General features: G+C 47.5%; 1 protein-coding gene and 1 long non-coding RNA gene across 2 annotated transcripts in view; one reads left to right on the top strand and one right to left on the bottom strand.

Moving 5' to 3' along the window:
* The window catches only part of LOC142296782 (uncharacterized), a 108,290-nt gene that overhangs the window by 1,222 nt on the left and 93,841 nt on the right, over positions 1–13,227 (bottom strand). The gene's annotated exons all lie outside the window — the stretch shown is intronic.
* ATR (ATR checkpoint kinase) overlaps positions 1–13,227 on the top strand; it is a 264,456-nt gene that overhangs the window by 201,833 nt on the left and 49,396 nt on the right. The window contains exons 36-39 of the mRNA XM_075340780.1: positions 2,184–2,326; positions 2,517–2,614; positions 2,700–2,932; positions 3,302–3,436. Coding sequence (XP_075196895.1) covers positions 2,184–2,326; positions 2,517–2,614; positions 2,700–2,932; positions 3,302–3,436 — 609 coding nt within the window. The remainder of the gene's footprint in view (positions 1–2,183; positions 2,327–2,516; positions 2,615–2,699; positions 2,933–3,301; positions 3,437–13,227) is intronic.

Genomic DNA, 13,227 nt, shown 5'->3' with positions numbered 1-13,227 from the left:
AGAAAATATCTGCAGCATGTCAATTCTTTCTGCATTTTAGACTGCGTTTTCACTATTGAAAGCATTGAAAAAACACATAAAATAAATCAGCAAAAACGCATGTTTTTGCTGCAGTGTTTTTCCTGCCGAACATGCAGATTTGGTTTCAGAATGTCTGCAACATGTGCACATAGCCGAAGACTTGAAGCAGACAATCTGTGACTTAATCTGTGAAGAGAGCATCACACTCCTGTATGGATGGAGCAACAGTAGTCCTATGCCTTTAAATTTGTGTGGCAAGAAATTGGCACTCAGTTGTTGCAAAGAAGGGTTTTGGGGTTTTTTCCATTTTTCTTTTACGAAATCCACATTTGATATTACATTTCGGTCATGCAGCCAGACCTTCATCAGAAATACTGTCTATTCTGCAAGAATCAATGTAAATTATAATACCACAACATGTACCATGTAAGCAGATGTGGTAGGGTTACAGTAGATGGTATAAATATGATCAGAGAGGATACCATACAATGTCTGTTATATCTACTTACTTGGCACATGTTGTGTGATTATGGATGCAGTCTACATTATCGGATGTAAATATGGGATACAATTTAGATTTATTTCTGCAGTTTATACATGGTAACGATGTGGGTCAGACAATGTGACATAATATGAAATGTGGATTTCATGAAAAAAATTAGCAAAAACTTGGCAATTGTTGAAATCAGTGACCGAAAAGTTACGTATACTATAACCCAGATTATGTTGCTTCCCACCATTAGGGATAACATCCTGGTCAGCGAGTATGGGGGGGGATTAGCACAACACAAGACGGTTAGCACTTCCAATATTAAGGAAAATAATATTTGGAAAACGTTTTACCTCAATTTTTCTTTACAGCCTTCATAAAGCACTAGCTGTACTACCCGGCTTCGCCCGGGTTAATAACTGCTGTTAACAAAATAGATCCAGGTCTGTCTCTTTCCCAGGTCTGTCTCTTTCCCCATCTTTCTTCCTGTCTCTTTCCCTGTCTGTCTTTATCCATCTATTTGTCTGTGTCTTTTCCTGTCTGTATCTTTCCCTGTCTGCCTGTCTGTCTCTTTCCTTGTCTGTCTCTACTTTTCTGTCTCTTTCCCCATCTGTCTCAATCAAGGTCTGTCTCTTTCCCCATCTGTCTTTGTCTGTCTGTGTCTCTGTCTGTCTCCCTTTTTGCCTGTCTCTGTCCCTGTCTGCATGTCTCTTTCCCCATCTGTCTCTTTCCAGGTCTGTCTCTTTCCAGGTCTGTCTCTTTCCAGGTCTGTCTCTTTCCAGGTCTGTCTCTTTCCAGGTCTGTCTCTTTCCAGGTCTGTCTCTTGCCCCGTACATACACATACATATATACACAGGTCATGTGACTGACAGCTGCCCTATTTCCTATATGGTACATATTATTGTTCTTGTAGTTTGGCTGCTTATTAATCAGATTTTTATTTTTGAAGGATAATACCAGACTTGTGTGTGTTTAGGGTGATTATGTGGCGAGGTTGGTGTATGTGTGGTGAGATGTGTGCTGAGGGTGGTATATATGTTCAAGCACGTGGTAGTGTGTGGCGCATTTTGTGTGTGTGTTCATATCCCCGAGTGTGGTGAGTATCCCATGTCGGGGCCCCACCTTAGCAACTGTACGGTATATACTCTTTGGTGCCATCGCTCTCATTCTTTAAGTCCTCCTTGTTCACATCTGGCAGCTGTCAATTTGCCTCCAACACTTTTCGTTTCACTTTTTCCCCATTATGTAGATAGGGGCAAAATTGATTGGTAAATTGGAACGTGCGGGGTTCAAATTTTGCCTCACAACATAGCCTATGACGCTCTCGGGGTCCAGACGTGTGAGTGTGCAAAATTTTGTGGCTGTAGCTGCGACGGTGCAGATGCCAATCCCGGACATACACACATACACACACACACACACACACACACACACACACACATTCATTCAGCTTTATATATTAGATTAGAAGCAAATTTTGCCTTTTTCCCTCTTTGAAATACTCTCACATGAAGGCTCAACTGCAATACCAGATACAGCCCACAGACAAGAGTGGCGCTGTTTCCAGGGATAAAAGTAGATGTGTTTTTCTGTATTCTGCAAAAGTAGCATTACTAGAGTGGAGAATAGTGTGAGCTATAATTCCCATTGTCTGCCTTTCTGTTGTCCGCAGGATGTGACCAGTGTGCTCCCAGAATGGGAAGATGGACACTTCTACCTCGCCAAGTATTATGACAAACTGATGCCAATGGTGACTGAAAACAAGATGGAGAAGCAGGGCGACCTGATCCGATACATAGTGTATCATTTTGGGAGGTGACTACTTAAACTGTTACTGAAACCTCCCCAGTGTTGGCTTACATTTAGTAATTCTTAGTGCCGTCATTGATCACTGTGTAATAGTAATTGCAAATTAAACTTTACTATATTAACATTTAATTAGAAATTAATCATGTCTGTATTGAAATGCTTTAAATAGCGGTTGTATACCTCACTTTTCTATTAGGTCGTTGCAGTATGGGAATCAGTTTATCTATCAGTCAATGCCTCGCATGTTGTCTTTGTGGCTTGACTTTGGAGCTAAAGCCTATGAATGGGATAAAGGTATGAATACTATATACCATTGTCATGTACATATTTTAGGTGGCAGAATAGGCCTGATTTCCTTATGCCATGTGTCATATTTCAGCTGGCCGAGCAGATCGTCAGCAATTGAAAAGTGATTTGATGAAAATTAACAAGGCCATTACTGAACATAAGAATCACCTGGCTCCATATCAGTTCCTGACAGCCTTCCCCCAGCTGATCTCCCGCATCTGTCACTCCCATGACGAGGTGTTTGCCGTACTGATGGAGATTGTAGCAAAAGTCTTCGTGGCGTATCCTCAGCAGGCAATGTGGATGATGACGGCTGTGTCTAAGGTAATGGTGGTATCACTGTGACACTAAATTGTAAGCCTATGTTCTCACAGGGCGTTTTTGGTGCTCTTTTGTGTAACACAAACTGATCTCTTGGCAGTAAAAAAGCTGTGTTTTTTCCTACGTTTTTTGCTGTGTTTTGGGTGTGTCAATTGTCTACAGTACATGTTTAAATAAAGTTAGTTTCATTGCCCAAAAATGCACCTGTGTTTTTTCACTTTTCATTGTGGGCTTTAAAGGGGAAACTACTGATGAAAGCATGACACATGACATATATTGTTCTTACTGACGTATACACACATTGGATTCTGATAATGTACCTAATTGTATAGCAATGCTAGACTGACTGCTGGAGTCTTCTTGTTTCCGCAGTCTTCTTATCCTATGCGTGTAAACAGATGCAAAGAAATACTTGATAAAGCCATTCAGATGAAGCCTGCTCTTGGGAAATTCATAGGAGATGCAACCCGACTCACAGACAAGCTTCTTGAGCTGTGCAACAAGCCAGTAAGTACAGCGCCTGAAGATTGTTCTGTCTACCAATTCTGTAGTTTTCTGGAATGTAAATCAAGTTTAATCTTCTGCAACGCTCTCCTCTGTGCCCTCCCATGTAGTACTTCAGCACCCTTCTATTACACCCTCAACTCTGCTTCTTTTTTTTTTAAATCCTTCCCTCCTGTTTGGCTGCTGCCAATCCCTTTTTCCACCACTTACTCTCCCTTCTTCCCTTAAGGCCATGTCTCACTAAGCGACATCTCTAGTGACATCACTGCTGAGTCACGTTTTTTTGCAATCTTGCTAGCGATGTCGCTGTGTGTGACATCCAGCAACGACCTAGCCCCTGCTGTGAGGTCGCTGATTGTTGCTGAATGTCCTGGAACATTTTTTGGTCATTGCTCTCCCGCTTTGAAGCACACATCGCTGTGTGTGACAGCGAGAGAGCAACAACTGAATGTGCAGGGAGCAGGGAGCCGGCTTCTGCGGACTCTGGTAACCAAGGTACACATCGGGTAACCAAGCAAAGCGCTTTGCTTGGTTACCCGATATTTACCTTGGTTACCAGCGTCCGCAGCTTCTAGAAGCCGGCTCCCTGCTCCCTGCACACGTAGCCAAGGTACACATCGGGTAACTATAAGCAAAGCGCTTTGCTTAGTAACCCCATATGTACTATGGTTACCAAGTACAGCATCGTTACACTGGTCGCTGGTGGCTGATTTCTGATCGCTGTGGAGATCTGCCTGATTGACAGCTCACCAGCGACCATGTAGCGACGCTCCAGCGATCCTTGCTAGGTCAGATCGCTGGTGGGATCGCTGGAGCATCGTTAAATGTGACGGTACCTTTATAACTGCAGAGTCTTATCTCACCCAGTTCCAGTTTGTCCAATGGAACAGAAGTCAGGACTTACACACATTGTCAAAATTGTTGGTACCCCTCGTTTAATGAAAGAAAAACCCACAATGGTCACAGAAATAAGTTGAATCTCACAAAAGTAGTAATAAATAAAAAACAAAAATCTATGAAAATGAACTAATGAAAGTCAGACATTGCTTTTCAACCATGCTTCCACAGAATTTTAAAAAAAAATATAACTCATGAAATAGGCCTGGACAGAAACTACTACTCCTCCTCCTTAACTTAATATTTTGTTGCAGAATCTTTGGAGGCAATCACTGCAATCAAACGATTCCTGTAACTGTCAATGAGACTTCTGCACCTCTTGACATATTTTGGCCACTCCTCAAGAGCAAACTGCTCCAGTTGTCTCGTGTTTGAAGGTTGCCTTTTCCAGACGGCATGTTTCAGCTCTTTTCAAAGATGCTCAATAGGATTTAGGTCAGGGCTCATAGAAGGCCACTTCAGAATGGTCCAATGTTTTCCTCTTAGCCAATCTTGGGTGTTTTTAGCTGTGTGTTTTTGGTCATTATCCTGTTACAAGACCCATGACCTGCGACTGAGACCAAGCTTTCTGACATTGGGCAGCACATTTCTCTCTAGAATCCCTTGACAGTCTTGAGATTTCATTGTACCTTACGCAGATTGAAGACCCCCTGTGCCAGAGGCAGCAAAGCAGCACCAGAACATAACAGAGCCTCCTCCATGTTTCACAGTAGGGACAGTGTTCTTTTCTTGATATACTTCATTTTTCTTTGAACATAGAGATAATGTGCCTTCCCAAAAAGTTCCATTTTTGTCTCATCTGTCTATAGGACATACTCCCAGAAGGTTTGTGGCTTGTCAACATGTAGTTTGGCAAATTCCAGTCTGGCTTTTTTATGATTTTGTTCAACAATGGTGTCCTCCTTGGTCGTCTCCCATGAAGTCCACTTTGCCTCAAACAATGACGGATGGTGCGATCTGATACTGATGTGCCTTGAGCTTGAAGTTCACCTTTAATCTCTTTAGAAGTTTTTCTGGGCTCTTTTGTTATCATTCGTATTATCCAACTCTTTGATTTGTCATCAATTTTGCTCCTGCGGCCACGTCTAGGGAGGTTATCTACAGTCCCATGGATCTTAAATTTCTGAATAATATGTGCAACTGTAGTCACAGGAACATCACAAGCTGCTTGGAGGTGGTCTTATAACCTTTACCTTTAACATGCTTGTCGATAATTTTCTTTCTAATCTCCTGAGATAACTCTTTCCTTTGCTTCCTCTGGTCCATGTTGAGTGTGGCACACACAATGTCACCAAACAGCACAATGAGTACCTGTAACCCTATATACAGGCCCACTGACTGATTACAAGATTGTAGGCACCTGCTGATGCTAATTAGTAGACACACCTTGGTTTAGCACAGGGGTCTCAAACACGCGGCCGGCGGGCCGCATGCAGCCCCTCAGAGTAGTTTGTGCGGCCCCAAGGCCCGTGCCCCTGTTCACTATCGCTGCAGGTGCAGGAGCCGCAGCCACTGTCTGCACTTTATGTCAGATGAATGTGTTGCCGTCGCTGCGCTCTCGCGCCGGCAATACAATCATCTCACATAAATCACTGACAGTGACACTGCACCTGCCGCGATAGTGAACAGGGGCCGCACGAAGCAGAGATGAGGCAGCGAAGGGAGCGCGGGACAGGTGAGAAGAATGGTGTGTGTGTTTTTGTGTGTGTGTGTGTGTGTGTATGTGTGTGTGTGTGTGTGTGTTGGACGTTAACCCCCTAGCGACCTATGACGTACTGGGTACGTTATGGCTCCCTGGTACTTAAGGACCCATGACGTACCCAGTACGTCATGGCGAAATCGCAGCCCCGGTGGCTACGATTGCTGCAAATACCTTAGATTCGGGGAGGAGGGGGCCTCAGGAGGGGTGGTGTCTCGTCCCCGGACCTGCGGAGGCTGTGATTGGCTGACGAACGCCGCTCAGCCAATCACAGCCACTAATGTTTCAGCCATTGAAAATCGCTGAAACATTGAAATCCAGCCAAGATTAGTGCAGCTGTAGCCCTGATCATTGGCTGGAGCTGGGTGACCTGTGTTTCACCCGCCCCCAGCTCTGATTGGAGAGACCGGCCTTGTGACCGATCACTCCAATCACTGTGGATCTGGTGCCGGAGACCGCCCCCTCAGCTTCACTCCGGCGTCTGTGGAAGGTGAGGGGAGCTGCTGACCCATTACTACAGGATGGGGACAAAGTGCGCACATTACTATGGGATGGGGATAAGGCTATAGGATTGGGACATTACAAGGATGGGCACAATACTATTGGATGGGGACATTATTACTATAGAATGGGGACATTACTATAGGATGGGGACTAGGATGGGGACAGTACTATAGGATGGGGACATTACTACAAGGGGACAAGGATGGGAAACATTACTATAGAATAGGGATAATGCTGGGGACATTACTATAGAATAGGGATAATGCTGGGGACATTACTATAGGGTGGGGACAAGGTTGGCTCATTACTAAAGGATGGGCACATTACTATGGAATGGGGACAGTACTATAGGATGGGGACATTGCTACAAGGGGACAAGGATGGGGAACATTACTATAAGATGGGGGACAAGGATGGACACATTACTATAGATTGGGGACATTGCTATAGGATGGGGACAAGGATGAACACATTACTATAACATGGGGACAAGGATGAACACATTACTACAAAATGGGGACAAGGATGGGGAACATTACATTAGGATGGGGACAAGGATGAGCACATTACTGTGGGATGGGGACTAGGATGGGGTACAATACTACAAGGGGACAAGGATGGGCACATTACTGTGGGATGGGGCACAATACTACAAGGGGACAAGGATGGGCACGTTACAACAATATGGGGAACATTACTAAAAGATGTTGGTCAAAATTTCTATATAGTGCTAATTGTAAGACTATTAGTTACAAGAAAGGAATAAAATATAAAAAAAAAAAGTTTATTTCTCTGACGCCTCATTGGGGGACACAGGACCATGGGTGTTATGCTGCTTATCCATAGGAGGACACTAAGTAGATGCAAAATTGTTAGCTCCTCCCCTGTAGTAAACATTCCCTGGCCCAGCCAGGCTACTTAAGTTTTAGCTTAGTGTCTATAGGAGGCACATCTCTGCAGACTACTGCAGCAATAATTTTTTGTTTTTAGAGGGCGACAGTTTCCTTCGGGGATCAATTTGCCAAAACCATTAACAAGCGGGAACGCGGAGTGTCGCCTCCCCGTACCCCCTCCTGCGACACTGGATCCTGGGCTGTTACTCACTGGACGACAGGTCTCAACCGATTTTCCAGAGTCCAGAGCAGATGACAAACTTCCTCAGTCCCTCTTGCAGGGTCTGAGTTGATACACGCTCCTCACCAGCGTGACCAGGCACAGCAGGCATCAGACTGCCATCTCCACAGGAGTTGAGGTGAGATCATTCTGATTTTCCAGAGCCCCAGAGCAGATGAAAAACTTCCTCACTCCCTCTGGCAGGGTCTGAGTTGATACATGCCCTGTGACCGGGCACAGCAGGCGTCAGAATCTCCAAATTGGAGCAAAGGTCACACTGACTGGATGCACATGGGCTGATTGCAGACTTGCACAGCATTCCACCTGTGGTGGGGGGAGGGGAGAACCCCCAGGACTCAGTGCAGCGGCAGCTGCGGTACACTTAGGCTGTGTGCGCACTAGGCCGTTTTACCCACGGTTTTGCTGCAGAAATTTCTTGAGAAATGTTTGAAATCTTTCTGCACACATTCCCCAGCAAAACCTATGGGGAAAAAAAATAACTGTGCGCACACTTCGTTTTTTTTCTTAAGAAAATTCTTTGTGAAGATTTTCTTGAGAAAATGTGCATGTCACTTCTTTTCCGCAGGTACCTGAGGTATACCCCCGGTATTTCACTCCATTCACTGTAATGTAATCGCGAAATTCCGGGGGTATACCGCAGGTAGCAAATGATGTGCGGTATACCCCCGGTATAGCCGCGATTTACCTGCGGTAATGCTCATCGCTGCCTGCGGTTTTGCAGGGATTGATGTCATCATGTCTGGAAGAGGAAGCGGAGCAGAGTAAACACACACGTCACAATCCCTGGACGCCGCACAGAAGCACTTCCGTGTGACCTCCAGGTGCCCGTGCAGTCTGTGTCCCGCTCCAGCCCCGCCGCTGCCAGCCCTGCTGTGTGTCAGTGTCTGCCCGCAGTATCAGCAGCTTGTCACCCTGCAGCGCAGGCAGACACTGACACACAGCAGTGCGTGCAGCCGCGGGGATGCCGAGCACTGCTGTCAGGAGGTGAGAAGAGATCATTACCTGCTGTGACGATCTCCTGCCTCCTGACGTCACCGTGGTCACTGCTGTCTATGCCCGTCTCGCGAGCGGCCCGAGACTGTCACTAGCGGTGACGTCACGGGCTCCCGCGATACTGCTGACAACGCGGCGGGCATAGAAGGCAGTAACAGCGCTGATGGCAGGACTGCAGGAGATAATCACTGCAGGTAATGATCTCATCTAACCTCCTGAAAGCAGCGCTCGGCATCCCCTGCAGTGACCTGGGCTGACCTATTGATGTTAGCTCAAGTCACTGCATTACTCTCCCAGCCAATGGGGAAACTTCTGTTCTTCATTGACTGGGACAGTGACTATGGTATGGATCGTCATGGGACCCCCCCTTATTGGATTACGCCGGACGTGGAATTGATTGTTCTTTTCAATAAATTGGTGAAAGAGGGAATGTGGGGAGTGTTTTTTCAAATAAAACTTTTTTTGTTGTCTATTTTTTATTTATTACTGACTGGGTTGGTGATGTCGGGTATCTGATAGACGCGTGACATCACGAACCCCAGGGCTTGATGCCAGGTGACATTACACATCTGGCATCAACCCCATATATTACCTCGTTTGCCAACACACCAGGGCAACGGGATGAGTTGGGGCGAAATGCCAGGATTGGCATGTCTAATGGATGCGCCACTTCTGGGGCGGCTGCGGCCTGCTATTTTTAGGCTGGGGAGTGTACAATAACAGTGGACCTCCCTAGTCTGACAATATCAGACCACAGCTGTCCGCTTTACCTTGGTTGGTGATCCAATTTGGGGGGGACCCCACGTTTTTTGTTTTAAATTATTTAATGTAAAATAACAGCGTGGGGTGCCCTCTGTTTTGGATTACCAGCCAAGGTGAAGCTGCCAGCTGTGGTCTGCAGGCTGCAGCCGTCTGCTTTACCCTAGCTGGCTACAAAAGATCGGGGGACCTCACGTGGCTTTTTTTTTTAATTATTTATTTTATGGCTAAATACAAGGCTAGGCACCCTTTAGTGCCACATGAAAGTCACTAAAGGGTGCCAGCTTAGAATATGCAGGGGGATTGGACATTATATAGGTCTTTCTCATCTATCTATCTATTATCTATCTATCTATTCCTCTATCCATCTTTCCCTCTATCCATTGTCTGTCTGTCTATCGATTATCTATCTATCATCTATATTATGTATTGCAGTTACAGCATAAAAAAACCGCAGGTACCAACCTGCGGCAAAAACGCATGCGTTTTTCCCGCGGATTTGGTGCGTTTTTTTACCGCAGGTGCGGGAATCTTCAACTCCCAGAAGTTTCTCAAGAAATTTTCTTGAGAAAAATCACTTTTCTAGTGCGCACATAGCCTTATACAGTTTTTTCTGTCCACCATTGTTGTGCAGGGCTGGAGGGGGAGTCCCTTCCCACCATTTTTCTTGTTTATTATATTTTCTCATGCTTTCTTGTCAGAGCTAAGCCCCGCCCCCGCCAACACTCGATAAGCCCCGCCCCCTCACGAAAGTGCGCGTAACTTTCCTCACACAGGATCTGCAGAGCATTGCTCCCTCTTGTTGTGATCAGAGCCTGTGGGCGTCTCTCAGAGATGGCTTCCTCTTTCCCACAGGAACTGGAACACAGGAGCAGGGGGGAGGGGCCATCAGGGTTCTGGGTGAGTTATATCCTCACTTAGCTCTGCAGAGCATTGCTCCCTCATTACAATCAGAGTTTGTGGCTCATCAGCCAGAGGCTGCAGTCACATGTTTTATGCCCTGCACAACTACAGCAACAACTATAAGACTTATAATGCATCCTGCCACACTGAGCTACTAGGGGATGATAGCACCTCTTCCTTCTGCGAGTCCGGTTCCCCTGAAGCTTAGGGTCCTTTTGATAAGAATCAGCCCTCTGCTTCACCGGTTGCAGATCAGAAAAAGGGCGTGACCCCCATGGTTCTCCCTCTGGAGTACACAGATCTGGTTCTCCCACATGTTCCCCGGTCTCTGAGGAGCCGGGGGAAGGGGAATGATGTTTGTACCGGGATGATTCCTTGGTTTCAACCTCCCCGAGCGATCAAGCTGCGATGGACCTTATTGCAGCAATCAATCAAAACTCTGCATGTGGAAGATCTCCCATCCACTACTACTGACCCTGCGATCTCCTTTAAAAGGGTGAAGAAACCTCAAACAAAAAAAAAAAATTTTAACGCCGCTTCGGTATCCATAAACTCATGGAGTCCCGGTACCCCTTTGGCTTAGCTGTCTCTAAGGGCGGGGCCGATCCTGCCTCGGTGGACCCTCACCCGGCTTCCGCCTGCGTGAAGGACCCTCCTGTCTTTTACTTGATGGATCCTCCTTCAAGGACCCAACAGACAGACAAGTGGAGCAGCTCGATCGCTCCGCCTTGAGGCTGCGGGTTCTTCTCCCCTTCCGTGTGGGTCGCACAGGCACCAGGACTACCAGTTTCCCTCAGACCCTCACAGATGTAACAGTTCACATTGCTGCGGCGGCAGAGTACCTCATGCAGGCCTCCCTCGACGCAGCTACCTGCGCAGTTATTGCCGCCTTAAATACCATAGCCATCCGTAAGGCCCTCTGGTTCCGATAATGAAGCGCGAACTCTGTCTCTCACAGTACTCCTTTCCAGACCGATGGTTTGCCGATCATCTGGACAGGCTCTTTTTTTGTCTGACGCCACGGGAGGAAAAGAGTACCTCCCTCCCCCAACTCTAGCCCAGGATGTTTTTTACTAGACACGCAGGGCCAGACCTTCTCAGCCCTCCCCGAGTCCACCTCGTCCTGCCAGTCTAGACAAAAACCGAGGAGTCTTGTCCTCCTCCATCTGGGCTGCCGCCTCAGACCACAAATGGGTACGATACCTTGTGTCTTCTGGTTACCACATTGAATTCCGGACTCAAACCCCCCCAAAGGCTCCAAAACACCGCGAGGCCTTCTCCTCAATGATCCACTCCCTCCAAACAGCGGGGGTGATGGTACCTGTTCTGGACGGCGAGAGGTTCAAGGCCTTCTATTCCAACCTCTCGTGGTCCCCAAAAAAGGACGGGTCAGTTCGACTCATCCTGGACCTCTAACACCTGAGCAAACATGTGCACGTAAGGAGATTCAGAATGGAATTCCTAGGGTCCATTATTAACTTTATGGTCGAAGGAGAATTCCTTGCCTTCCTAGCTATCAAGGATGCGTACCTGCACATACCCATCGCTCCAGCTCACCAAAATTTCCTCCGCTTTGCTGTTCAGGACTTCTGCCTTTTTTCATTTGTGGCCCTACCCTCGGCTCTGCCACAGCACCAAGGGTCTTAACAAAGATCATGGTGGCCGCCATGAGTGCTCTTCACGCAATGAGAGTGGCTGTTCTGCCTTGCTTGGATGACCTCCTCATCAAGGGCTCAACCAACGTACAGATCTCTGTGGGCACCCTATCCCGCTTAGGACGGCTTCTGACTCCAGTCAAATCATCCCCGGTCCCGTCAAAATCCGTCACCTCCCTGGGCATGTTCCTGGACACCCTTCGGGGCTTGATTTCTCCCTCAAGACAAGGCGACCACTCTACAACAAGCGGTACACTGCCTTCTACATACTCCTTTCGCTCCATACGATTCAGTATGAGAGTGCTAGGTAGGATAGCGGCGGCTATAGAGGCAGTGCTGCTCGCTTAGCCACACCACCGCCCACTGCAGCTTGCACTTCTAGCTGCCTGGGACAAGAGCTCCTTTTCCTTGGATGAACTTTTCACCTGACACCTTCAGTCAGGTATGCTCTTTGCTGGTAGCGTCAGTCCTCTTCCATATCGAGAGGGAGTTTTTTCTCCCCCAAGTGGACTGGCTATTCCTGACCACGGACACCAGCCTCTTAGTCTGGGGAGCAGCGTACTGGATCCACAATGCCTGGGGACGTTGGACGCCCCAGGAGTCTTCCCTTCCCAGAAATCATCCTGAAAATGAGCACGATCTTTCTCGCGCTCAGGTCATTCCCCCCTTCTGCTAGCAGGTTGTTTGATTCGGGTCCAATTGGACAATGCAACAGCTGTGGCCTATGCCAATCGGCAGGGAGGTACCAGCAGCAAGACATCTTATCTCGAGGTCCTCAGGATCCTCACCTGGGCCGAATCGGTGAGGGTCTGTGTTTTCAGCGTTACACATACCGGGAGTAGAGAACTGGGCGGCGGATCTTCTAAGTCGCCAAGGCCTGGCCGCCGAAGAGTGGTTTTTCCACCCAGAAGTGTTCCCACACATCTGCGCTCGCAGGGGTTCACCAGACGTGGATCTAATGGCCTCATGGTTGAACGCAAAGGTACCCGCGTTCTTAGCCAGGTCACGTGATCCACAGTCCATCGGCGCGGATGCTCTAGTCTCCTGAAGTCGCTTCTGTCTACCTTACATGTTTTTCGCCTCTGCCCCTGCTGCCGCGAGTTATCCGGAAGATCAAGGCAGAAGGAGTCCCGGTGATACTAATAGCACCGGACTAGCCCAGGTGCGCCTGGTATGCCAAATTAGTACAATTGCTCATGGCGCCTCGTAAGCATCCCAGACCTGCTGACCCAAGGGCCCATTTCCCATCA

This window comes from Anomaloglossus baeobatrachus, chromosome 3 (assembly GCF_048569485.1).
Source record: "Anomaloglossus baeobatrachus isolate aAnoBae1 chromosome 3, aAnoBae1.hap1, whole genome shotgun sequence".
NCBI classification, from domain to species: Eukaryota; Metazoa; Chordata; class Amphibia; order Anura; family Aromobatidae; genus Anomaloglossus; species Anomaloglossus baeobatrachus.
The sequence above is the reverse complement of the archived record's forward strand: the minus strand, read 5'-3'. Positions and strand labels throughout refer to the sequence as shown.